The 26,772-nt window shown below is 49.9% G+C and overlaps 2 protein-coding genes across 7 annotated transcripts in view; one reads left to right on the plus strand and one right to left on the minus strand.

Annotated features, from left to right (window-relative positions):
- The window catches only part of PACC1 (proton activated chloride channel 1), a 34,623-nt gene extending 29,836 nt beyond the window's left edge, over positions 1-4,787 (minus strand). The window contains exons 1-2 of one of the 5 annotated variants that reach the window (XM_027074480.2): positions 4,594-4,783; positions 470-566 (exon numbers count right to left, since the gene is read on the minus strand). In XM_027074480.2, the coding sequence (XP_026930281.1) occupies positions 470-566; positions 4,594-4,629 (133 nt within the window). In that variant the 5' untranslated portion in view covers positions 4,630-4,783. Of the gene's footprint in view, positions 1-469; positions 567-748; positions 2,875-4,143; positions 4,328-4,348; positions 4,479-4,593 lie in introns of those variants that run through there. The other 4 variants (XM_053209238.1, XM_053209236.1, XM_053209237.1 and 1 more) reach the window with 4 other exon arrangements.
- Positions 4,788-10,880: 6,093 nt separating this feature from the next.
- On the plus strand, positions 10,881-22,037 carry NENF (neudesin neurotrophic factor). 2 transcript variants are annotated; one of them, XM_027074481.2, is made up of 4 exons: positions 10,881-11,126; positions 19,435-19,495; positions 20,224-20,336; positions 21,470-22,037. In XM_027074481.2, exons 1-4 carry the CDS (start codon positions 10,944-10,946, stop codon positions 21,644-21,646), a joined length of 534 nt encoding a protein of 177 aa, XP_026930282.1. In that variant the 5' UTR covers positions 10,881-10,943; the 3' UTR covers positions 21,647-22,037. The 2 variants fall into 2 exon arrangements, with proteins under 2 accessions (XP_026930282.1, XP_026930283.1); XM_027074482.2 differs by having other exon boundaries at positions 10,887-11,126; positions 20,224-20,327.
- Positions 22,038-26,772: the final 4,735 nt, after the last annotated feature.

The following is a 26,772-nucleotide window of genomic DNA, read 5'->3' on the forward strand; positions in this document are numbered from 1 at the left end:
CATAAGACTCCTTAAGATGCCACCTGACTGATGGGACCCTGCCTGCCCAGCTGGGTGACCATACTGGCAAGGCCTGATGTCCAGGAGGTGAGGCCTATTAGATATTCTCCTTGAGGGCCCTGGGAAGTGACCCAGATGTTAGAGGCTCAACTACTAACGGCTTCCTAGGAAAAAACAAACAGAAGAGCAGAGACCCATTACCTCCAATGTCCTGGCGTCAGGAACTGGCTCAAACCAGAGTACAGAAAAGAGCGGATACTGGCCTGGACACCTCCTCTGTCCCAAGGCTGGTTAAATATGTATAGCTTTAGAACTAGGGCAATACCTGAGACCTGACACTGGGGTGCAGGGCAGAGGGGCTCCTCCTCTCCTGCAGGTCCCCAGGTGGCCAGGCGCCTGGACTGGGGCCTCCAGCTATAGCAGAGCACCGTTTTCCAGCTCTTCTGACCCCAGCACTGAACCCACTCACCTGGTAAGATTCCTGGACCTTGTACTCCGTCTGCCTCCTTTTCTTGCTCGTCCGCCCGCTCTGAGTTCTCAACCACCTGATCCAACTCCTCACTCAGCTAAAGGGGGGAGACAAAGAGAGCAAACCAGTCAGCCACATCAGCCTTGCTGAGGAGGACTAGAATGAGAAAGCAGAAGCTTTCTCTCACTTAACTGTCTCTCTCACACACACACAATCACATGATGGAGGGGGTGTTATACCAATTCTACAGATTAGGACACTGAAGCTCAGAAAACTCACGTTAACTTCCCGCACGTTCGTTTCCTAGGGCTGCCGTATCAAAGCACCACAAACTGGGTGGCTTAAGAATTAACAGAAGTTTATCCCCGCACAGTTCTGGAAGCTAGAAATCTGAAATCAAGGTGTTGGCAAGGTCGGTTCCTTCTGAGGCTGTGAGGAAGAATCTTTTCCATGGTCTTCCCCTAGCTTCTGGTAATGGCCAAGCCTTGGTGTTCCTTGGCCTATAGAGGCCTCTCATCTCCAAGCTCTGCCTCCATCTTCATATAGAGTCTGGGAAGTGCATCTCTGTGCTGTCTCCACAAGGTCAGCTACTTATAAGGACACCATATTGGATTAGGGCCCACCCTACTCCAGTATGACCTCATCTTCACTAATTACATCTGCAATGACCCTATTTCCAAATAAGGACACTCTCTGAGGTACTAGGGGTTAGCACTCCCCACACATCTTTTTGGAGGGACACAATTCAACCACAACACTTTCCTTGGCCATAGAGCCAGAAGTCAAATCCAAGTTGGTCTAGTTCCAAAACCGATGATCTTAATGGCTTCCCAGAGGAGGAAGAAACGCAGCTAAGAGTCTGCTGACAGAAGGAAACAGTGAAGTTGGTGTCAGAGCTCTCCAGGACACTGGCTCAAGTCCACCGACTCAGGCTGCGAATGGCAGGAAAAAAAATGGGGAAGGTGGTCCATCCCAGAAACAGATATTGATCAGCAGCCTGACAACAGGCAGCTTCAACCTCACCTCATCAGTGCTCTCACCTGTCAAATGGGGGAAATGAGCCACCGAGAAGAGCAGGCAGAGGATACAATAACAAACAATTCTTCATAGGACTGAGGAGGAGGGGAAGAGAGATGAAGACCAGAGTTTAAAGGACCTAACATTGAATTGGGAGGGAAGGGAAAGGGACTGCTTTCCTAAATATTTTCTTAGGCTCACAGTGTCAACACTTAAGGTCTCAAACGTTTTAATTAAAAATTAATATCCAAGAAACTTGGGTTAAAATAAAACTCTTATGTATCTATTGTTCTTCCATCTCCTCCCCTCTTTTAAAAATTTTTTTCTGATGGGGGGTGAGGGGCAGAGATAGAGAGGGAGAGAGAGAATCACAAACAGACTCCACACTGTCAGTGCACAGCCCAACACGGGGCTCAAACCCATGAACCGTGAGATCATGACCCAAGCCAAAGTTGGACACCTAACCAATCGAGCCACCCAGGTGCCCCTAATTTTATTAAGTGATCTCTATCCCCAAGGAGGAGCATGAACTCACAAGCCTGATACTGAAAATCGCATGATCTACCAACTAAGCCAGCCATGGACCTTCATCTCCTTTTTCATGCCTCCACTCCTGCCCATTAGAATCAGGTAAAATCTCCAGTGTAAAGTCCTCCAAGCCCACAAGAAAAGAAAACCAAAAAGTAGGAGAGGGCTGGGAGGCTGGGGAAGAAACCATGAGATACAGGTAGTGGGGACACATATCAAGAGATCACCAGAGCCCTCGCTGGCCAAAGAGAAAGAAGGATGTTAGTCTGAGAAGGCCCAAAGTTCTTTGATCCAAGCCTCACCCAGGTTCAGCCTAACCCAGATAGCAACACGCTCCCAACCCAGCTCCCTTCCGGACTACCTGCAGCCCCATCCCCAAAGCCAAAATCTCCCTTCAGCAAAGAAACCCAACTCAGAGCTAGTTAGACTCCTAACTCAAAGGTCCACTCCCAGAACGACCCAGGCAAGAGAGTTGGGCCACCCTCCGGGAGGCCTCCTTCCAAAGAAGGCAAGAGACAGGGACTTCAAAACGAGCCACTGAAGAAGTTAAAGGGAAGGGCCCTTCCAGTGTCTTCCATCTTGGGGGTGCCCTCAAATAGAAAGTGACTTTACCTTTGGCCTTGCCAAGTAACTGTCTGCATTTTAATAAACGTTTCAGGAGCCCTACTAGGAAAGGCGATACTGCAGGTTACATATGGATGGTGAGGGACATGGTCCTACAAATCAGGACCCCAAAGCTCCCTAGAAGCAGGAGCCACCCACGTCCTGTGAACAAGAACTATCATCCACTGAGAGGTCCCTCCCTGCCAAGCACTGACCTAAGCACCTTCCATATACCAACTCATTGAACCCTCACAACCCTGTGAAATAGAACTATCATCACCTTCCTTTGCAGAGGAAGAAACCTGAGGCTCAGAAAGTGACTTGACAAATGGCCAGAAGCAGAGCAGGAGAGAAACATGGGCTCTCCAACTTCAAAACAGTATTTACGCACTATGCTCTACTCCCTGTGAATCTGAAAACTTTCAGAGGAAAGACACAGCTCATTCCTCCGGATTCCTTTACAGGCTAGGGCATGGAATCTAGGGGCCACAGAATCCCAACACAGGTTAAAATCCATCTGGCTCCTTTGGATAAAGGAGATTGCGGGGAGAAAGATAGAAATTTGTCCCAAAGTCAGACTCCAGACCAGGTCCTACACTAAAAAAATAGCAAGCCTTAGGCAAATCTCATCTGCCTCCAACTCAGATGGAGGTTCCCCTTCCACCGTAGGGCTAAGCCATCTGCTTTTATATTATTTATATAATCCACACAGTATCATTTACAAAGAGGAATGTACATCAATATTGGTCAGTATTGATCAAAACAGCAGGAAGTACATATGAGAAGGACAGGCAGAATGCTAGACTGATCTGGGAAGTCTCCATGGAACATGAGGGACTTAAGATCCCTCCTTGAATAAGGGAGAGGATTTTGACCAATGGGGACTGAGAAGTTAAAGAAAAAGAAATGGTGTGAGAATGCGCATAGGGACAGGAAAGTGGGAGCACATTTTTAAAGAGTGAATTTCCAGTGTGATCAGAACACAGATAGGTGAGATGAGAAGTCAGGGATGCTGAGCTGTGCAGCGCTTCCGAAGCTTGCTAAGAAATTTGGACTGTTCAGGGTAGATCAAGGGCAGCACCAGGTGTTTGTAAAAGGGAATGTTCTGGGATCAAGGCAGGGCCTCAAAGCAAATCTGCACAGCCTAGGGGACACCAAAGGGAGAGATGGTAACACAGCATCTCACTCAGGTGGTCAGAGCAGACACAGAACACAAACCTGAGGACTGAAGATGTGTAACTGAACTTACAAATGAGGGGACGACCGCGCGGGGTGAGGGAAGGGGGGATGATCACCAGAGATGACCAGAGTGTAAGACCTAAGAGGAGGAGGAGGAGGAGAGCAGTTTACTAGTTCCAGTAAGTCAGGAGGACTCAGAAAGCCTGAGGAAAAGCTGAAACCGCCTGTAGCTCGGACAAACAAGAAAGAGACAAAGAGCTGGAAAAGTGATACTTAAAGTAGTGGGAGGAGGTGAGGGCGAAAGGAAAACGGAGCGCGACGAGCAACAGCTAGATAGGCGAAAGCACCTTTTCAAAGTTAGGCGGCCGCCGAACAAGCTGTAATTATCCCTGTCATGTACCACGAAGCCCTGGGCTTGCAGAGGGGCTAATGCTCCCAGCGCATCTGTTCCAGCCGGGAGGAGGGCGCCGTGCCTCCACTAGCAAAGAACAGCCGAGGTCAAGTGCGGCCGGCGCGCTGCTGCCTGGGTCGGACGCCGTTTCAATCATTCACCTGCTGGTTACGGCTCACGGCTCGGGGGCCCCGGCTCCATCCCGCACCGGCAGCATCCGGAGGAGGCTCTGCGCCCCGCTTCCTTCCTGCTCCGAGGCTCCTCCGCACGCGGGGACCCCTCCCCCGCCGCACTCCTCGGAAAGCTCCCTCGACCTGCCCGGACGCCCCCCCTCCGCCGCCCAGACCGCGGGACTCCGCTCCTGCGCCCCGCGGGAAACTTTACTTCCGCCCCCACTGCTTTGTACCTCCTGGTAGGATGTGGAGAGCTCCTGCCGGATCATGGCACTGACCCGAGCTAAGCCACACCTGACACCGCCACAGCGCGGGAGAAGCCGCGGGGCGAGCACCGCGTCCACCGCGCCTGAAGCAGCCGGCTCTGCCAGGCGAAACCGGTTCGGAGGTGCGGCCCCGAGACCAGGCGGGGCGGAACTTGGCGCATGCGCCTCCCCCACCCCACCCCGCCCGCTTCTGGAGACCCCGAAAGGTTGCTGGGAAATGTAGTTCTGGGCGGGGGGGGGGGGGGAGGCCCCCTCTCAGCAACCTTGGAGCTGAGAAGCCTGCGCGTTAGTTACCCAGACCAGGCGTTAGACGCACGTGCTCGCTTCCTGTCTCACTTCCTCTGTTTGTGGGAGGAGGAGGGACGGAGAAAAGGAGTAGAAAATGGAATGAGGGGTAATCAAGTCCAACGAGTGAGGGAGCCTAATCTATAACTCCAAGAGGCAGTCTGGTGGTTTATAACCATTAATAAATGTCTGCAGAGCACTTTGTATGTTACAAAGCGCTTTCACTCATATAATGCCATGATCCTGCAAGGAACCCTGTAAGCAGGACATTTTTCTTCCTGTTTTACGGATGAAGAAACAGGTACCTTGTTTCGGACAGGATTTGGGGACGGGAGTAATGAAGTGAAGATTATTTGATCCAGGATCAGACTACAGAATCCAAGTGCTTTCCATTATTCCTAGGGTAGACACTTGGGAGTCGAGACCTCTCGGTTCTTGTCCTGGCTCTGCCCCTCTCCGACAGGTCTTGTAATACAAACCTCTTCTCTTTGCCTTAGAATGCAACGCCTAAACCCTGCCCTGCTAACAGTGCCTTGATGAGAGCCTAAATAGATCATGTAGCAAAACCCAAAGGTGCTGTTCACCACAGCAGAAGCCTCCTTGTCCTGAGTGTGGTGGAGAATACGGCGTTTGCCCTGTAGCAGGGTGGATCTGAGGACCACATCTTCCCCTCCTCCTACTGCCTGAACTGCTATTCTGTGTGGCCGCCCTGGGCTGATTGGTGGTGAGGCAAATAGAGGTTGCTTATGCCGCCGTGAATGCTGCTCTGTGTCCCGGGCAGCTGCAGATCTGCAACCGCCTGCACGCAGGCCACTCAACGCCTCTTCCCTCTTCAGTGTTAACCACAGTAGCACCAACCACATCAAAGTACCCTGGACCTCCAGAGTGTTAGTAGTGGGAGGAGGCCCTCTCACCTCTTCTGACCACCCTCCCCTATCCTGGGTTCCCTGGTCTTGCATCTTCAAATGGGACGATATATGTAGTACCTTACACATGGTAGGTACTCAACAATGTTCAATTTATGAATGGAACACTTATTCCAGCTATTTCATTTAACAGTTGCTTGCAAATGCAAATAACTACAAACAACTTGTTAAATTCCTAACTGTATTAATGCAAGGGTGGCTGATAGAACAAGTCATACCATCATAGAATTTTAGAGCTGGAAGGAACCAGAAAAATCTAGTCCAGCCCTATCATTCCTCTCTGCTCTGTTGCTATGACCAAACCAGGAAATTACAGATTCCCACATTTGAAGGAGATGCTAATATAATATTTAACACGGTTTAACAAATACAGTGCTGGGCACTGGAATACAGAAATAAATGGGGTACTCCAAGATCCTTGCCCTTCTGGCTCCTTCTGCTAGAATGGAGAAGCCATGAACACATAGATAGAATTATCCAGACTAGTAGTCCCCAAGTCCTCTCCTCCCATTCTCTCATGAGCACACACGGGTCAGACTTTCATCGTCTCCACTCCACTGAAATATGCTTGTCAAGGTCACAATTGACCTCAGAGGTGTCAAATAAGATGACCATTTCTTCATCCTCCTCTTTTTTCCTCTTATTTTTTTTTTCTGGTGAGGTTTTGTTTGTTTGTTTTTGTATAGTTGTAACACAGTGTTACATTATTTTTTAGCTGTTCACCATAGTGATTCAAGAAGTTTATAGGTCATGCCATGCTCACCACAAATGTAGCTACCTTCTGTCACCATACAAGGCTATTACAGTGTCATTGACTATATTCCCTTTGCTGTACCTTATTCCTGTGACTTATTCATTCTGGAACTGTATCTCCCATTCACCTCTCCCCATTTTGTCCATCTCCTCTAGCAACCATCAGTTTGTTCTCTGTATATACAGGTCTGGTTCTGCCATTTGTTTGTTTATTCATTTGTTTTGTCAGCTTCATCCTCAGCCTTAGCTGACCCTCTCCTCCCTATCTACTTTCCTCCCCTGGCTTCCAGCACCCCACCTGTTCCCACTCTGCCTCCCACTTCACTCGCTGCTCCTTCTCAGCCTCCTTTGCTTATTTCTCCTCATCCCCTCAACTCTCCAGGATGGCATTCCCAAGCTAGGTCTCTGATCTCCCTTCAACTCACTCCCCAGGGGGCTAGAGAAGTGGGCTCCTCTCCAGTCTCATGCTCTGAATTACCATCTATATCCTAAGGATTTCTGTTTGAGTTGAACTGTGTCCTTCAAAAAGATACGTCGAAGTCCTAACCCCTGGTACCTCAGAATGGGACCTCATCTGGAAATAGGTTGTTGCAGATGTATTAGTTAAGATGAGGTCATACGAAGTAAGGTGATGCCTCATCTATTATGACTTGTGTCCTTGCAAAAAAATGGAAGACGGTGTGAAGATAGACACACAGGGAGGATGCCCTGTTGTGGCAGAAACGGAGATCACAGTGACGTAGCTGCCAGCCAAGGTGGCTTTAATCATTTGCCTGTAAGCAGCAGGTGAAAAAAATTTCACATAAGGCAGAGACTGCCTCTTGGCTGGGTTTCCAGTGGATTTAGTCAAGAGGAGGTACCTCTGGGAGATTGGAGAGGGTCAGGGCAAGGGAGAAGCCAGAGTTTTTCTTTCCCTTGTTCGCTGCTCCTGGCAGCTTCCCTTCCATGGTTCCAGCCCCTGATGCAAAGGCTTCTTGTGTTTCTAGCTTCAGCCAGGTGACCCAGGCCCCCAGACTCTAATACCACCACCTCTTCCCTTCTAAGGGTAGGTTGTTGTTAATCTCCTGCTGTTTCTAATCTTCAGATCACCTCAGGGTTTCTTCCCAGCCTCTTCCACCCCCTGTGTAACCAGCTTTCTTATTACAGTCATTCTGTTTCATTTAGAATAATTTGTATTCTCCTTGAAGGTGACTGATTCATTTGGGAAAGAAGAATCTGGGTTCAAGTAGGGAAAGGCAATCAGAGGAATATCTGGAAAAATCCAAGGGCACATGAGCATGCTATGAAATCATACAATTATACACAGCGGTCTCAGGGAGGGGAAGCTGGATTGGATCAGTAGAAGTTACATGGAGTATCTTTTGGCTCAAAGAAGTCACTAACAAATAGAACTGTAGAGAGGGAAAGGGCCCAAGCAGAGAAGCAGCACCCTCTATGCCAGAGATGTTATGAAGGAACATGATGCACCAGGAAGGAGATGATACTCTATTCAAGGGCTTAAAAGGGCCTCTTCTAACCTGGAGATCCTGTGACAGTGTAACAGATACTGAGCGCCGCAACTTACACAGACTTTCACATCCATTCTCATTTTTAGTTTCAACACTATTCTATCAAGGAAGCAGGCTGGTATATTACATGCGTAAATTGAGATTCAGAGGGTTTGTGATGGATCCTGTTCAGGTCGCTCTATACTAGAAGCTCCTGTTGAATAAGTAAATGTATGAAAACTTGGTGCCGTCCCTGAGGGAAGGTGCAGCCTGATGGTCAGGGGAAGACCCTGGGAGGGGGCCTGGGTTTGAATCTTGGCTCAGCCACCCATCTGTGACCTTGGGCAAGGTATTTAAGGTCTCTGCACTTCAGTTTCATCGTCTGTAAAATGGGTGACAATTCTTACTTCGTAGAGTGAGGATTAAATGAGTAAACACTAGTAAAAGTGCTGAGTCAGCGCTTGGCACGCTAAGCCCTTCTTTGGTTTCCTTTGCGAGTTCTCCTACCCACAAAATGTTGGTGAGGCCCAAAAACTCAGTCCTTGGTCCTCTCCACCTTCCTATCCACCTGCATGTCCTTGATGATCTAACCCATTCTGTGGCTTTATTTTTTTTAAGCTCATTTATTTGAGAGAGAGAGAGAGAGAGAGAGAGAGAGACGGGGGTGGGGGGTGGGGAAGGAGAGCACAAGCAGGGAAGGGCAGCAAGAGAGACAGGAAGAGAGAGAGAGAATCCCAGGCAGGCTCTACCATGTCAGTGCAGAGCCCGACATTGACCTCCGTCTCATGAACCGTGAGATCATGACCTGAGCCAAAATCAAGAGTCTGACTTATAACTGACCGAACCACCCAGGCGCCCCTTCTGTGGCTTTAAATACAACCTATATATATGCCAGTGATTCCATGATTTATATCTTTAGCCTGGAGCACTTTCTTAAAATCCAGACTTATGGCCGACTGTCAATTTGCTACTTCTACTTAGATGTCTGTGTGTCCTCAGACTGAACAAGCCTGATCTTGAGTTTCTCTCCCTGCACCCGCTCTTCTCACCATCTCTCCTTATCCCTGAAAGTGGCAGCTGCATCCTTCCAGCTACCAAGGCCAGAACCCGCGGGGTCATCCTTGACTCTGTTCTGTCTCTCAGACCCCTTGTCTCCTCTCATATGTCAGCAAATCCTGTCAGCCTCACCTTCAAACCACATCTGCGACCCACTCACTTCTCACCACCTCCCCCCCCCAGCACTCTGGCGCAAGCCACTGTCACCTCTGGCCCGGTCACCGGATTACTGCGGCAGCTTCCTGTTCTCAACACAACAGCAGTCATTCCACTAACATCCTAACTCATCCCTGTGCTCCATTCACTCAGCGTGGAAGCCAACATCCTTTAAAAATAAGCTGGGGGTGCTTGGGTGGCTCAGTCGGTTAAGGATTCCGACTTCGCCTCAGGTCATGATCTTGCAGTTTGTGGGTTTGAGCCCCGCGTCAGGCTCTGTGCTGACAGCTCAGAGACTGGAGCCTGCTTCTGATTCTGTGTCTCCCTCTCTCTCTGTGCCCCTCCTCCACTCGAGCTCTGTCTCTCTGTCTCTCTCAAAGTAAACAAATAAGCTGTAAGGCCCCACAAAACCTGCCCCCCACCTTCATCCCCTTTACTCTTTGACCTCCCAGGCCTTATCTCCTTCACCTCTTCCATCCCACTGTTTCTCCAGTAAGCAGGGCACTCTCCTTCCTCAACATTTATGCACCTGCCTTTCCCTCTGCAGGGAAGGCCCTCCCCCCTTAGCTACCTCCCTCACTTCCTGTAGATGTTTATACAAATACCACCTTCTCAGTGGGGCCTTCCCTGGTCAGCCTATTTAAAATTGTAGTCCCCAGGGCAACCTGGGTGGCACAGTCAGTTAAGCATCCGACTTTGGCTCAGGTCACCGATCTCGTGGTCCCTGAGTTCAAGCCCCGCATCAGGCTCTGCGCTGACAGTGTGGCACCTGCTTACAGTTCTTTCTCTCTCTCTCTCTCTCTGCCCTTCCTCCCTGCTTGTGCTCTCTCAAAATAAATAAACTTAAAAATATATAAATACAATACAATTGCATCCCCCAATGCTCCCCATCCCTTTGCCCTGCTTTACTTTCCTCCCTAGTATTCGCCATCTAATATACAACGTATGTATTTTATTCTTGTCTATTTTGCCTACAGAATGTAAGTTCCACGTGAGTTGTGGATCTCTCCTGTTCAGCAGTGTGTTCCCAGTGAGCTGGTACGTGGAGGCCCTCAGTAAGGATTTGATGAATAAATTAATGAAGGAATCTTTGCACAAATGTTAGCTATTGTTATTTCAGGGCGGATCTGTGCCACGCCCCACCCTCCCTTTGCAAAAACCCCCTTGCGGACTCGAAATTTAAACACAACTGGGAAGGAAAAGAAATTAGCCAGAAATAAAAGGAATTCTTTTCAAAGATATTTATTTTTAAGTAATCTCCACCCCCACAGTCCACACACGAGCTCACAAGCCTGAGATCAAGACTCACAGGCCCCACCGACTGATCCAGGCGGGCATCCCAGAAGTAAAAGGGAATTCATAGAGTTGGGGTCCCGGTTTATACATACACCTTTCTAGGTGCCGGAATTTGGGGCTGTGTCATCCACGTACCCACTCAAGGAACTACTACTGTAGCTCAGCTTGCAGGCCGGGCTGGGGAGTCAGGAGCCTCGGTTTACACCCGGGGCTCCCCGCCTCCAGCGGCGCGGTCCCGAGGGCGCGGGGCGGGGCAGGGCGGGCGCGCGCGGGGCGGGGCGGGGTTCTGGGGCCGAGGCGCGGGAGCGCGCGGGTCCGGGCCGCCCAGGCCGCCCCAGCCCAGCTCCGCGCGCGCACCATGGCGGGCCCCGCGCCCGGGCGGCGGCTGCGGCTGCGGCCGCTGGCAGCGCTGGCCCTGCTCCTGGCGCTGGCTCCGGGGCTGCCCGCAGCCCAGGCCGGGCAGGCGCCGCGCCCCGCCGAGCGGGGGCCCCCGGTGCGGCTCTTCACGGAGGAGGAGCTGGCCCGCTACGGCGGGGAGGAGGTGAGCGGACGGGAGGCCTCGGGGGAGGCGCGGGCCCCCGAGCCGGGCGCGAGGCCTGCGAGCTTCCTGGCCCCGCGCCGACGGCCGCGCAGCGACACGGGGAGTCCTCCCCCGTCGGGGCGCCCCGCTTAGCCCCTGCGTCGAGCCCGCACACCCCGCCCCGCGCTGCCCCCTCCCTGCCGGCCAACGGCCCCGTTGGGACGTGTTGCGGCCCGTGGTCCGTCCATGAACCTCGGAACTTTTGGGATTTTTGTGTTAGCGTCAGCTGGGGGCAGACACTTATGCCGATTCTTTGGGGCGAGTGGCGAGGGAGAGAGGGAAGTAAAACCTGCTTGCTGGGTTAGGTGGGAACAGGGGCTGGCCCAGGGATGAGCCAGGCTTCCCTACACTGTTTTCCTGCCCCGACTCCTCAAACCCACTTTTAGTGCCTGTGCCCTTGAGGCTGAGCAGAAGCTGGGGGAGAGGACCGAGCGGGAGATCGGAGGAGGTTAGAGACAAAGACCGCCCCCACCCCAACACACCCACTTCAGTCAGTAGTCTGGAGATGTCCAGGAAACTCTTCACAGTCACCCGTCTGTTTGGGCTGCTGGGGCCCAGTGTAATGCCTGCGGAGAGTGAGAATAATACTGCACAGAAGGGCCACAGCGCGGCCGATCTGGCAGTGAGGGGAACAGTTTGGTGGGGAGATCACTGTGCCATAACATGTCAGCGTTGATGGGAACCGACCTCCTGCTTTTACGCGTGAGGAAACCGAGGCGTGCCACTAGTTAGTGATAGAACAAGGAAGGGACCCAGTGTTCTCTTGTTAAAACTCTCCAGCCTGGGCTCCCTAACTCTGTTAGCTAGCCTTGGACTAGGTTCGCAAGGGAGTCAGAAACCTGGCCCTCAGGAGGTGATGCTAGTTTGAATATCACTGTAAAGAGATGTTGGTTTCAAGCCTGAGTGGAAGAGAACACAGAGGGATGTGACTAGATGCTAAGGGACGCATCTTTCAGGGCGCCAGGGAACCGGATGATACAGGATCCAGGAACCCGTACAGAAAAAAAGTGAACAGGCCTGCTCTCCTTAGAAAGGCCTGCTGGCAAGAGTGGCTCTTGGCTGGTGTCTGGAATTTCAGGGTGTTCCACACTTCCCTAACGGTTAAGGGTGGCTCAGTCTGGGCTTTTTATACAGTGTATTTATGTGGAACACACTAGGCAGAGAGGGCCTACATGGCTAGCTGCCAGTAAAAACCTTGGGCTCTAAGTGTCTAATGGGTTTCCCTGGGCAGAAACATCACAAGCGTATTGCTGTGTTGTATTGCGGGAGGAAGAGTGCGTTGTGTGTTACCTTTCATGGGGAAGGGAGAACATAAGGAAGTCTGCACATGGATTCCTCTAGACTCTACCTCTGTCCTTTTCTCTTATGATCTGGCTGTGTATCCTTCTATATGGCTTTAATAAATCTGAGCTCTGAGTACAACTTGTGTGCTGAGTTCTGAGTCCTTCTAGTGAATCTTGAAACATGGCGGCAAGCTTGGGGACCCCCAGCACAGAACCCAAGAGAAGAGAGAGTTCACGGTTGAGGGTACTTGAAACAATAGCTCCAGGGGCTGCAGGATGAGGATGGAGAAAAGACCCTTAGTGTTTTATGCTGACATTATTGATTGATAACTAGGGGAAGGAGAGAGGGAAGCTCGGGATGGAAAATGGTTAAAGGAGAGAGTTGTTTTGGGGTCTGTAAGCAGAGAGAGGAAGAGAGGGAGGAGAGGGGCTGTTGAGTGCAGCTGAGTAGAGCCTTGCTGTGCTCTGATCTGCCCTAGATGGTTCTGGTTTATGCCTGTTGTCTGGGGATAATTACTAATAGCACCCTCCCCACCCCCCCGACCCCCCACTTCACTCTCAGAAGTGTCATTGTTTGTATAATACATTTTACAGTATCCTAGTTCAAGCTTTATACCTTTGAATCATACCTGGCTATGAGTCCCTATTCTACTGTGTGACTTTGGGCAAATTACTAAAGCTCATGGAGTTTCTCTTTTTTTTTTTTTCCATCTATAAGATGCTTTTCTCAGTCAGAAGTCCACCAGAAACAGAACCAGTAGCAGATAATATATTTGGTTTATTGTAGGAATTGGTTTATGTTATCATGGTTGCTGGCTAGGCAAGTCTTAAATCCACAAAGCAGGCCTGAAACCCCTGGGCAGTAGCTGATGTCCCAGCCCACCAGTAGAATTTCTTCTTCATCAGGGAAATCTCAATTCTGTTCTTGAGGCCCTTCAACTAATACAGGTAGGCCCACCTAGATTATTCAGGATAGTCTCCTTTATGTAACAAAGTCAACTGATTGTAAATGTTAATCACATTTACAGAATATCTTCATAGCAACACCTAGATACTGTAGTTGATCAAAGTTGTCACATAAAATTGACCATCATAATGGCTATAACAAGAGTTCCTACTCTATACAGGTTTGAGGATTAAATGAGACAGTGATATGCAAAGTGCACTGGATAGGCCTGCAGTAATCTTAGCATAGTAAGCCTTAATAAATCTTAGCTGCTATTAGCTTGTTATTAAAGATATAAGCAAGAGGCAAAACAGGTCCCATAATCCTCTTTTGCAATTCAAAAATCAAATAAACTCTGAAAACTAGGTTGTTTTTTTTTTTTAAGATTTTATTTTGGGGGGGCGCCTGGGTGGTTCAGTCGGTTAATCATCCGACTTCAGCTCAGGTCATGACCTCATGGTTGGGAAGTTCGAGCCCCATGTTGGGCTCTGTGCTGACAGTTCAGAGCCTGGGGTCTGCTTCGGATTCTATGTCTCCCTCTCTCTGTCCCTCTTCCCCCTCTCAAAAATAAATAAACATTAAAAAAAAAAAAAAGACTATTTTTACAGGGAGCGCCTGGGTGACTCAGTTGGTTAAGCATCTGACTTCGGTCCAGGTCATGATCTCACAGTTTGTGGGTTTGAGCCCCGCATCTAGCTCACTGCCATCAGCACAGAGCCCACTTCAGATCCTCTGTTTCCCTCTCTCTGCCCCTCCCCTACTAGCTCGCTCTCTCTCTCAAAATAAACTTAAAAAATTTAAAGATTTTATTTTTAAGTAACTTCTACACTCAGCGTGGGGCTTGAACTTAGAACCCTGAGATAAAGAGTTGCATGCTCTACCGACTGAGCCAGCCAGGTGCCCCAGAAGGTTGTGTTTTTGTTTTTGTTTTTATACAAGTCATTTAACAGCAAAACCCAACCCAATCTGAACTCCTTTGGTGATAGAGCCTTGCTGGAACTGACACGAATCTATTTATAGTCCTTATGTATCCTATTTAGTGTGAATATTCATGTTCATGCTTCACTGTGGAAATGTTAATATAGTTGATTATGGGGTGCTGCCTCAGACCTCCATAGGGAAGATGAGGTGACTCTGAGGGTTCTCTTTGGTCCAGAGGGAATGCCATCCTCAGAAGATAATGTTTTCTGCCTTAATTGCTTTGTAGGACCAAGTGCAGAGCGGGTCACCCTGCCTGCCCCCACACCCGCCTGACTTCTGGGCCTGGGACCAGATATTATGTATTTTACTCTTACGTAGAGCTAACTCTATCAGGCACTATCCTAAGCTTTAAAGCATTAACTCATTTAATGATGACCACAACCCGATGAGGTAGGTGCTGTTGTTAGCTCATTTTTCAGATGAGGAAGGAAGCATGGAGACGAAGTAACTTGCCCAGGTTTACACAGCTAGATAGTTATAGTGACGAATCAGGCTCTGCCCACCCTGGCTCGTACAAGGAAAATGAACTACCAAAAGCCTCCCTCTTCGCTGCTCCAGGCAGTGGCCGCTCCGAAGCTATATTGGTTCTAAGAAGACGATATCAGAGTACAAGTATGACCAGAAATGCAGTTTAGGGGCGCCTAGGTGGGTCTGTCTGTTAAGCGTCCCACCCTTGATTTCGGTTCAGGTCATGATCTCCCGGTTCGTGAGTTCGAGCCCCCACGTCGGGCTCTGTGCTGACAGCTCCGAGCCTGGAGCCTGCTTCGAATTCTGTGTCTCCCTCCCTCTGCCCCTGCCCCCTTCATGCTCTGTCTCTCTCTCTCTCTCTCTCTCTCTTTTTCAAAAATAAGTAAACATAAAAAGAATATACAGACAGTGAAGGCTATGGGATAGAGGTAGGTAAATAAAGAGGTAAAACCACCCTCTCTAATTATACAATAGAGCGATGTCTTGTAGATATTTGGCCCATGTTAAGGAATACAATTTTGCATTCTACCTCGGTATACACCCACACAACAGAAGTTCCATGAAACAAGGCTTATTACTATGTGTGAGTCACTTCAATGTTTTCTATTTTCTGTTCTATTTTAAACTTTTCTTTTTTAAACTTAATTAAAAAAAATCTGTAAATCACTAAATTAACTCCATGACCCACTAATACTTACTAATGTCAATTTCAGTCAGAAAAACATGGCCTTAGACCCTTGGAGCCCTGTTATTTCTGCAGAAGCAAACATCCGCAACAGTTTTCCCTCTTTTCCAAGGAGAGAGTTCCAGAGAGGAACTTCTACTCTGTCCCCGGGCCCTGGTGCAGGGTCTGAGGGTTGAAGGCTCAGGTGCCGCTGGCTGGCTGGCTGACTGCTGGGCCTGCCTTCCTGCCTGCCTGAGCCCAGGCTCCAGGCCTCTCCCTCCCTGCTGTGGAAAAGGCCCTCCCTCCTCTGCCCTGCTGCTTATGCATCTGCTTCTCTGGTAACTCTCATGGCGCTCTACTGGCCCTGCCTGACTGTAGGCAGGGAGGAAGGCCAGATGGTAAAGCAAGCCCAAGGCCCAGAGGAAAAAGGCCGGGTCTCAGTTATGCAGAGGGAGTTACCCTGATTCAGTTACCCTGATTCCCTTCCACTGAGTACCTCTGACCTATCCCGTGTCTTACCTGTTGGTTCTGAGTCTTGTGGATGGTTGAATTTCCCAGGCCACTCTCACCCTCTCCTGGTCCCAGGCGAGTAGTAGTTCATGGTCTTCCTGCTGTGTGCCCTCTGGGGGTACAAGCCAGAGAGTGGAATGATTTGGGTTCCAAGGCTCCAGGTTCCAGAAACTGCTCTAATTTCTTTGTGACTCTGGGCAGGTCTCATAATTCCCCAGCCTGGATAGCTGCATCTGTAAAATGACGGTGTTAGATTATCTTCAAGGCCCCTTCCAGTTTTAACTTACATTTCTTCCAGGATCCTTATCTGTGACTTGGGAATTACATTTTTTCCCCCTATCTTTCCTTTAGGAAGATAGAATCTTCTTGCACTTGAGTATCTGATTCCTCTCAGATCTTATAACTTTCAAAATCTAGGGAAGGATAAGGGAAACTAACACTTATTTCCCTAAACTGCTAAGTGCTTCCTATCTCTTGTCTTGGTTAATCATCACAACAGCCCAGCAAGTGGACACTTGTAGTATCTTCCTATTACAGAGGAGAAGACTGAGGCCCAGACAAGTTAAGTAATTTGCCCAAGACAGCACAGCGTATAAGTGGGGGCTCAAACCCAGGCCTGTTTGACTTGAAAACTTGTGCTAGGAACACCCCACCGTGGTGACCCCTCCTTTGGTCTCAGAAAAAGGCAGACCTGCTGTTATTTCAGGCCTGCTGTGCGGATAAGAATGATGCATGTCCTTCCAGGCGGACTTGAGGGTAGGGGACCACGGTGTGAAGCTGGCGATAAGTGTGTGTGTCTTTGGTGTCTCTGAGGACATGTCTATTCCAGAGCCTGTGTTTATGCTCCCGAGGCTTCCATTCACCCTCTGTCCTCTCAGCTGCCACCTCCGGGGCCTGAAAACCATGCCTGCTGTCAGGGGACATCAGCTCCACGGGATAGGAACAACCCCCCACCCCCAGCACACTTGACAATTAACTGACAAGGGCATTCCTCTCCGTGAAATGTCTGTGTAACAGGAAAGCCTCAGAGGCGTTCACCGTTCCTTTCTACCCCTTTGCTAAGACCTCCTCTTAGCACTTACACCTTAATGCATAGTTTTGTGAGGGGATAAATATTTAACTATTGAAGAGGGGCGTCTGGGTGGCTCAGTCGGTTAAGTGTCCGACTCTTGATTTGGGCTCAGGTCATGATCTCATGGTTCGTGAGTTTGAGCTCTGTGTCAGGCTCTGTGCTGATAGTGCGGAGCCTGCTTGGGATTCTCTCTTTCTGTCCCTCTCAAAATAAATAAATAAACTTATTTTTTTTTAAATTTTTTAAATGTGTATGTTTGGGAGAGAGAGAGAGAGCGCGCGCGCGCATGAGCGAGCATGAGTGGGGATGGGGCAGAGAGAGAGGGACCAGACTCCAAAGCAGGCTCCAGGCTCTGAGCTCTCAGCACAGAGCCTGACGCGGGGCTCGAACTCACAAACTGTGAGATCATGGCTTGAGCCGAAGTCAGACACTTAACCAACTGAGCTACCCAGGGACCCCAATAAATAAATAAACTATAAACTTTTAAAAAATTTATCTGTTGAAGAAATTGAGGGTGTTAGTGATGAGATACATATTTTTATATTTTATGTATGTGAATGTCATGTTTCTATGACTCTTTGCACACAAAAAAGTAACAAAATAGCAAAGGAAAAGCAACAGAATGGAAAATATGACAAAATGCTATGGGTAAAATTATAACTGTTCATATATATTTTTTAAGTTCGAATAAAACATAACCCCAGTTGAGCCACTGATGTCAAGAAACAAATAATCACAGTGAAAGAAAGGCTGTAAAGAAGAAAGCAGGCTGCTGGCTGGTTACACCATGGCATGTAAAATAACCCTTACCAGGGCGCCTGGCTGGCTCAGCTGGTAGAGCATGCTACTCTTGGTCTCGGGGCTGTGAGTTCGAGCCCCACATTGAGGGTAGGGATTACTTAAAGATAAAAATTTAAAAACATATAAAATAATTCTTATTAGTTGAGGTGGAACAAGTATCCACTAAGTCAACAGAAATTCTAGGGAGCATCTGTGGGAGCTAATAGGGACTCTAATAACCAACCATTTACTGAGCTCCTATGCTGGACCTACCATGTGCTCACGTACAGCATTCCTGCAAGGTCAGTGGGTGTTACCTGTATATAACAGTTAGAGAAACGGAGGCCTGTGAAGTTATGTGACAGTGAGATATATTTGCTTGGTCAAGTTGCTTAACTTCTCTCCTCCTCTCTGTGTTGAATGTAGTCATGAAAACACTTGACCTTAAGCTCAACAAGGGCAAGAACCTTAAGACCCAACCCTACAGAAGACCAAGCAGTGTGTTCCTGTAGATCCAGAGATTCCCATACACCCAGCTGCAACGCATCCCTTCACCCCAGCCTGTGGGCCGACTGGTTGGTGTCCCTGTACCCGCAATAGGGCTAAGAACTGGCCCTGCAAGTCCAAGAGCTATGTCAACTGCCCCAGCCCGAGTCCACCTTGATGGAAGTTAGAAAATTCATGCCATCTGTTTTTGAATTATTCTCTTTGGTCGGGGGCGGAGGGGTAAGAATTCAAAGGTAACATTTTGTACCCACGAATATAGCAAAAAATAAAGTATAAGACTCATTGTTAGTACTGTCTGGGAGACAGCATTGCTTATATATTTCTAGCACTGTCAGTGGGCCTTTTGAAGGACACGCTGGTTAAATTTTTAATAAAACTGATTACACTGTTCGTATGCTTTGGTCCAGGATTATTCCTGGACCATGTATTGCACGCCTCAAGGAAATAACTCACCAAATTATAAAGTAGCTTGTAGAAAGATACTCATAATCCCGCCATTTATAGTTTTAAGGAATTGGAAAGAACCCAAATACCCAAAACAGAACAGCTGAACAAACAGGAATGCAGTAGCACTACCATAAGATAGAGCTGTTAGAGTGACAGCCGTTTGGGGGATTTCAATACATGGAAACGTTTGTACGAAACCGCATTACCTATGAGAGGCAAAATGTAAAATGGATCATTCGGACTGATTCCATTGCCAAAGATGGAAGGAAATTTGGGCTGATGTAAATAATTCATCATTTAACATCCTTTGGATTTTTATCCGTGCAGAGCTGCTTCAGTCCCTGGTTTGCTTGTGTTTGTTTACAGAAAAGTGTTGCCATAGGCTTGTCATGATACTTTGTGTCACCTTCCCAAAGTCTGTGAGGGGATGTGACATCGGGCAGGGGCGGGCAAGCTCCTGATGGCGCCGAACTCGCCGAGGACCGGCTCGGGAGAGGCTGCTTTGTACCTCCACCCACTACTGTCTGCACAGCCCGGAGTGATGTCACTCACTTGGGCTGGAGGAGCTGGGCTCTTGGGCTCCTCCTCACAGCTTCTCTCCTGCTTTCTAGGAAGATCAGCCCATCTACATGGCAGTGAAAGGAGTGGTGTTTGATGTCACTTCTGGAAAGGGTAAGTGGCTCGGCTTTATGAATCCTTACTTCTGGGGAGCTTGGCAGCCAGAGTGGGCGCTGGGTATGCAAAAGAAGGGAAGGAAAGCTGGCCAGGTCCCTTTCCCTCAGACTGAATTAACAATCTTTGCCAGTGTTGTATTGCCACAGTGTTTTTCTAATAATGTCACACTCCTGCTCAAAGACCTTCTGTGGCTCCCTGCTGCCTGTGCAATCAAATTCAAACCTGGCAACTTACTGTAGTTGAAGCAGCAATAGGCAAAGTGTTGCTTTGCAAGGCATTGGGATCATAGAACACGATCCAACATTTTAATGCCATGAAATGGTTTCTCTAGTGGTTAACTACAGATGGTATCAGGGAGGTAGTTTTGTTGTGGCTCATTGTTTACCAAACAAAAGCTGTTGAACGGAAGCAGACTTGGCTTCCACCGACATTTAAGAAGACTGGACATTTTTCTTGTTTGCATTTTAAGTATTTTTAAGGGATCATTTCCATTCCGTATTTTTTAAAAACCCACCCCTCAGCCCGGCGTGTGTGACTTATTCCATATTCTGAATCAGTGGAATCCAAACTGACGGCAGAGGGGCTTCTCGTCTTCACTGCTTCCCCTCTCCTTGGGCCTGGAGCCAGTTTTAGCATTGGATTGGGTCTCAGAAGCCCCGTACAGTCTCCTGGCTGTTTTGCGTGCACGTCCACAATCACATCCTCTCCCCTTTTCCCCACTACAGAGTTTTATGGACGAGGAGCCCCCTACAATGCCTTGACCGGGAAGGACTCCACCAGAGGGGTGGCCAAGATGTCCCTCGATCCTGCAGACCTCACCCATGACACTGTGAGCCAGGTTATGAGCCTTTGTCAAAATGTCCCATCCCCTTGGCCATGGCCTTTTTTACCCTTGGGAAATAGCCAAGCTTCCTACTTAGCTCGTTGATATTCCAGTCCACTCTCAGTGTAGCCAACTGTTCCCTTGAAGTAAGTATCTTCCTATGCCACTCCTACTCAGGACTCCCCATTGCCTACAGAGTCAAGTCCGGACTCTTGTGAACTTGTGATCGACTCTGTGATCTTCACAGTGCCTTGGGAGCCCCCTCCCCCTTGCAGTCTGCACCCGCCACCCCCAGTCTCTTCCAGATTCGCTGTGATCTCTGACACCCACTCACCAGGCCGCTCAGGGCATGAACAGGGTGAAAAGCAGAGTGTCCCCCGTGTTCGTATTTCTGTGGAGGAGAAAATAGCATCGGCAAAAGCCATTTCAGGGTCTCAGTAATTCCACCGGAGGGACTGGCATTCGCCCCAGTTGTGCTCAGATGAGTCAAACTCATTAAAGTCAAACGTTAAAGATTGATTACACTCAGGAATCAAGGAGGGGGGAGGGTGTATGAATTTATAATGGGAAGAGTGTGTAGAGAGCAGTGGAAAGGAGGTGGGTACAGAGCATACCCCATCCTGCCTGAGGCTGGGTGTTCGCTGGAGGTTTTTTTTTTTTCTTTTTTTGTACTTTATTTATTTTTGAGAGAGACAGAGACAGCACCAGTGTGGGGGGGTGTGTGGAAGGGGCAGAGAGGGGTGGGGGGAGGGGAGAGAGAGAATCCCACGCAGGCTCCACGCTGTCAGCACAGAGCCCAACTCAGGGCTCAAACTCACAAACCGTGAGATGGTGACCTGAGTCGAAACCAAGAGTCGGACGCTTAACCGACTGAGCCAACGAGGTGCCCCTCACTGGCGTCTTTAATTCCCACGTTAGTCAAATGGCAGGACATGATGAAGCCATGACTCCCGCACCACTCCCGCCTGCACAGGATTGTGCCTTAAAAAGTCAGTTGGCGAGTTGAGATACTTTTCCTCTGGCATCAAGGGTGTGGGAGGAGTAGGGCTGGGTGGTGAGAGTCCAGTTTGAGGCACAACTCACTCGTCTCGCCTCCTCCCCCTCCCCTCGCCCCTGCCTTTCGTGTTGCTTTGGGCCTTTCCCCCAAGACCGGCCTCACTGCCGAGGAGCTGAAGTCCCTGGACGACGTCTTCACCACGGTGTACAAAGCCAAATACCCCATCGTCGGCTACACGGCCCGGAGGATACTCAACGAGGACGGCAGCCCCAACCTGGACTTCAAGCCCGAAGACCAGCCCCATTTTGACATAAAAGACGAGTTTTGACGCTCCATCTGCGGGAGCGCCTTCTTGATGGGGCGGGGTGGGGGCGGGGCACGGAGAGCCCTTCAGGTGCCAAATCTCCTGCAAGATAGGCTGCCTGAGCCTCTGGTCCCCGGACCTGAATAAAGCCGACGTTGAACCCGGAACGCCGGATGCTTGTTACTGTTCTCCGTCAAGTGTTCTGTCCACGTGCCATCCTGCTCGCACACCAGCCAGGATGGGAAGAACGGCCGAAGGGGGCGCCCTCTCGGCGTCCGTGTTGGCTGTCTGGGCAGTGGAGTCACGGGTGACTTATTTCTTCTCTATCTGTGTATTTTCCTGTGCTTGCCACGTTTCCTGGCATGACCACGTGTGCTTTAGAATAAGCACAAAAATAAACTTCGTGTTTTCACAAGAGCAGCCTTCTTCCCCACACGCCCTCTCCTTGACGCCTCACCTGCACCACTGGAAGGGGCAGCCTGTGCCGTCCTCTCACGGTCCTGCCATCTGTGTCCCCTGCCTGTGAGGCAGGGGGAATGGCACGAACGGGGAAGACTGGCAGGAGCGGTAGGAACGGTAAAGGGAGACGTTAAAGGTCTGGCTTTGCACCACGACCAGGAGAGAGTGACCGTGTGAGTCTCACGAGGGACCATGGGGCCTCAGCCCCATCTGCAGCTGGAAGGCGGTGAGGAGGGCGGAGGGCCTTGTGGCCAGAGCCTGGCCTGGAGGGCGTCCCAAGCACGGGGAAGCATATAACATGCTGGACCCACGTCAGATTTCCTAAGGATGTCATCCCTTTTGGGGGGGAGGGGGGGACTTTTCCCTTTAAGGGACATTGGCAATGTCGGAAGATATTTTTATAGTTTTGGTTGTCACAACTGTAGGATTCTACGGGTATCTAGCGTCCAGAGATGTTAAACATGCTACAGTGCACAGGAAAGCCCTTGCTCCCCGGAAAAAGAATGATCTGGTCCAAAAGGTCAAATGTGCCAAGGCTGAGAAACCCTGTGTTAGATTCATCCTGGAAATCTTACATTAGAGATTAATTTCTTTGATGTAAAATAAATAGCAACTACTCCCAAGAGAGAATTTTTACACTAAGCCGAAGAATCTCCTAAGGTGACTGTTCAAAATGCTGATTCTGGGTCCCACCACCAGGGTTCATGATTCTGTATTTCTAGAACATGGCCTGGGTGCTGAATTTTTTTTTTTTTTATGTTTGTTTATTTTTGAGAGAGAGACAGAGCACAAGTGGGCGAGGGCAGAGAGAGAGAGACAGAATTGGAAGCAGGCTCCAGGCTCTGAGCTGTCAGCACAGAGCCTGACATGGGGCTCGAACTCATGAACCACGAGATCATGACCTGAGCAGAAGTCAGATACTTAACTGACTGAGCCACCCAGGAGCCACCTGGGCACTGAATTTTTTTTTTTTAATTAATTTATTTTAAGTTTTTTTTTAATATGAAATTTATTGTCAAATTGGTTTCCATATAACACCCAGTGCTCATCCCAAAAGGTGGGCACTGAATTTTTAATGAGCCTCCCCAGAAGACTGTGGTACACATGGGCCCAGATGTACTTTGAGAAACATTACCTTTTGCCTCACGTGTCACCTCAGGGAGAACCCAGCCACAGCCTTTCTGAGGACCAGGTTAGACCTTTGCTTTATTCTTTTGTGTGTCCAGACTCAAGATATTCCTGGTGAACTCCTGGGTCTCCCACTCAGAAGCTGGGAGCTTGGTGGCCACCCACCCAAGAATAACGGGCCTGGAACTTATCAGACAGGACTCTTTGGCCCAGAGTTGAGAAAGTCCTTCATGTGGCCAAGGTAGTCTGTATGGGGACATGTGGCCTCCAAACAAATGATGTATGAATGCAGACAAATGGTTACAGGTCCTTGGAAACACCTGAGAGATGACTTCTTTTCCTTACGTGTCGCCTACTTCCCACATCATCAGGGGTGGGATTCCATTCCTTACAGCCTTGTCTGCAGGGTGGGCAAGGGCTCCAAATTCAGTTTGCTGGGAACTTTCCAGGACCCCCACTCCCCTACCTTCTCCCAGCCCCCATTAAAGAGCAGTTTTCCCTTAGGGCACCAGGCCCCTCTATGCTGGCGCAGTTCTGCCCAGTTCACTGCCCTTCACCCCCAGCAAGGGTCTTCTGTGAATCAGAGTGGCTTTCATTTAGAGATTCCAGGACAGAGCACACAGAAACCTGGGCAGCCCCCAGAGGCTCCACGCAGGGTGGCTGCAGCTCAGGGGACGGAAACACAGGCTGGCCTGGGGATCAGCATCATCACGTCTGCTGTCCTGTTTACCCCTACTGCCACATTGGTTTGTCATGTTTTCTTTGCTTGATTTTTTTTTATTTTTTATTTTTTTTAAGTTTTTATTTATTTTTGAGAGAGAGAGAGCGAGAGAGAGAGAGAGAGAGCGAGCAGGGGAGGTGCAGAGAGGGAGGGGCAGGTAGAGAATCCCAAGCAGGCTCCACACTGTCAGCACAGAGCCCAATGCAGGGCATGAACTCACAAACCTTGAAATCATGACCTGAGCCGAAACTAAGAGTCGGATGCTTAACCGACTGAGCCACCCAGGTGCCCCTGTTTTCTTTGCTTTCAAGGCTTATGTCCTTACAAGACTCGGTCTAGACACACTTCCTCTGGGGTCCCCTAGAGCTTAGCACTCACCTACGTGGCTATAATTGCATCCGTCTCCCCCATACAGGAGAGCCTTGAGGTGGCCAACCTTCCTGGACTTTGCAGTTTGCATGGAAAGCCCCAGATCCCAGGAAGCTCCTCAGTCCTGAGGAGGAAACCTGAAGGACCAAACTGTACTTAGCCGCTGAGGCCAGACCTTCTCCCAGCTGACTTGAGATAAAGAAGGAAGAAAGGGGCTATGATTCTTGACCCAGGAGGAGAGAAAGCTGAAGGAAAGGCAACGGGAGAGTGGAAAGGGGTTGGGTTCTCAGCCAGTCCCCATACAAGTTCAAGTTCAGTCTCTCAGAGGGGAAGCTCGATGCCTGGTCTACGGCAGGTGCCCTGCATCAGAGCATTGTTGATAGTGACATAATTGGTGAATTCCTTTCCTAAATCCAAGTTCCTTCCCCGCCCCTAGGCGCAGCCCCTCCACAGCCTCTCTTGGGGGAAACGGAGCTCCTCCTGCTGGCTCCTCCCGGCACCCAGAGTGCTGATTCCTTTCCTCCCTCTCTGTGCTCCAGGGTCTGCAGCTGCTTGGGACCTTCCTCCCTGGAAGGCGGCACAAGCCAGCTCCCTTGCATAACAGGGAAGAAGTGGCTTAAAGGCAGGAAACAAAGCCCCGAAGCAAGGAGCCCTGTTCTCCATTTGGAAAATAAGACCACTAAGTATTGAATGTTCCAGAGCGTGAGCACTGGAGCTGACCAGCAACCCAGGTCCTAGAGGTGAGGTCATGCAGAGCACTTCTCGCCCCAGGTCCCAGCCTGACCCTGGACAGAAGGCCTTCTTTACACACCTGCTCAGGGGTCTCCTCACCATATCATTAGTTTCTAGGAGCAAAAAAGCTAAGGGTCTGAATAAAGCAACTTCACCCTCTGCACTGGCTTCCTTCAAAAGGCTGCTTCCCAAAGCCTCAGTCTCCAAAAAGCATGGCCTGCTGGGGCACTGTCAGTTCCTGAGATGCTTCTGCAAGGGGCTGAAGCTGGAAATCCATGCCCAGAGCCTGGTCTCCCCGGGGCAGTAAATGCCCTGACCCCGGCCTCTCCCTAGGGATCTCTATGATTGGGATCACCTACAGGGCCTGGTGCTGAAGGATGGTGGCTTTGAGGACACAAAGGCCTGGTTCACACAGGCCTGAAACTGCACAGGCCCTTCCAGAGAGGTGAGGCAGACTGTCTCCCGGCGGTGGGGAAACTGACCAGGCAGAGGTTGGCCCTGCAGGCCTCCGTCCAGGACATCATGTGAAAGGAAGTACCGACCGGCGGACTACTGAATACCGGGACGTGTGGCTCACCTTTTACGCTCCAATTCGCAGCCTGTCAGCCCAGCGCACGTGGTGTAATCTCTCAGCGCCAGGTTCGGCATCCTCCCTGGGCTCCTTTGCCAAGCGAGCTGTCTAAGCCATTCTAGGGCATTCCATCTGGCAAGCGCCAGGGGTGAGCGCATCCCCCTCTGAAAAACCTCCACCAATAGGGGCTGGAGTCAGCAGGCCCCTCCCACACGCCACGGCTCATCTGTCCTTGGGTTCCTGAGAGGCTCTCAGGTGGTGCTGAGCCCCAGCTGCACACAGTGGCCAATCAGCTCAACAACACTCCCCAGAGCTGGCCGAGCTTCCTTCCCTGTGCCACTCCCCGTACCCCGGTCCCCTGACCCTGATCCCATGGATCATTTCCCAAATGTGTGCCCCTGCACACAAGCCCCCACCCAGGAGGGGTAGAACCCCAGGTAAGACCCGAGTTGACTTGCTCAGACACCGACACTATCGCCTTATGTCAATCTCAGGTTTACTAGTAACATCTTACACATGAAAGCACTTTACGGAGTCTCGTTCCATGACTATAGCTGTGTAAATAATTACCCCCAGAGCTTACTGGTGTGAAACGGCTATTCTTTGTGCTCAGAGATTCTGTGGGTCAGTAACTCTGAGAGGGCGCAGTGGGAATGTGTGTCCAACGATGAAGGCTGGCTCGCTCACATTTCCAGCGGGTGGAGCCCTCTGTTGGCAGGGAGCTCCATTCCTCTCCACGCATGACTTCTCGTGGCCCCCGTGGCTGGCCTCCGCCACAAAGTCCGCCCCCAGAGTCAAGGGGCACCAGGCCAATTTGGGAAAATACAATCTGCCACAGGTCCTTTGCACATGATCTCACCCAATTCTTACAAAAGAGACTGCATCTTGTCTTTGGGTTTCCAGTGTTTAGCTTAGTGCCTGGCACACGGCAGGTATGCATTGCATTGCATTTGTCTTGTGGAAAGAGACAGGTTTTAGGGTCAGACTGACTTGGGTGTGACTCCTGCTTTCATTGCTTACCACCTCTATAATCCTGGGCAAATTATTTAGCTTCTCAGAGCCTCTGTTTCCTAACCTTTAAAATGAGAACCAAAATGCCCATTTCACAAGGCTGGGGCTACCCCTGGATGTGTGTCCTGTTGTGATGCGCTAGGCAGATTCACCATACTT

Source organism: Acinonyx jubatus, chromosome E4, assembly GCF_027475565.1.
Source record: "Acinonyx jubatus isolate Ajub_Pintada_27869175 chromosome E4, VMU_Ajub_asm_v1.0, whole genome shotgun sequence".
In the NCBI taxonomy this organism is placed as follows: Eukaryota; Metazoa; Chordata; class Mammalia; order Carnivora; family Felidae; genus Acinonyx; species Acinonyx jubatus.

Excerpts from the sequence above, each read along its gene's own strand:
- NENF (XM_027074481.2), top strand. The coding sequence starts at position 10,944 with ATGGCGGGCCCCGCGCCCGGGCGGCGGCTGCGGCTGCGGCCGCTGGCA. Across the intron at positions 11,127-19,434 it reads CCCGCTACGGCGGGGAGGAG|GAAGATCAGCCCATCTACAT; the intron begins GTGAGCGGACGG and ends CCTGCTTTCTAG. Across the intron at positions 20,337-21,469 it reads CCCATGACACTGTGAGCCAG|ACCGGCCTCACTGCCGAGGA; the intron begins GTTATGAGCCTT and ends CTTTCCCCCAAG.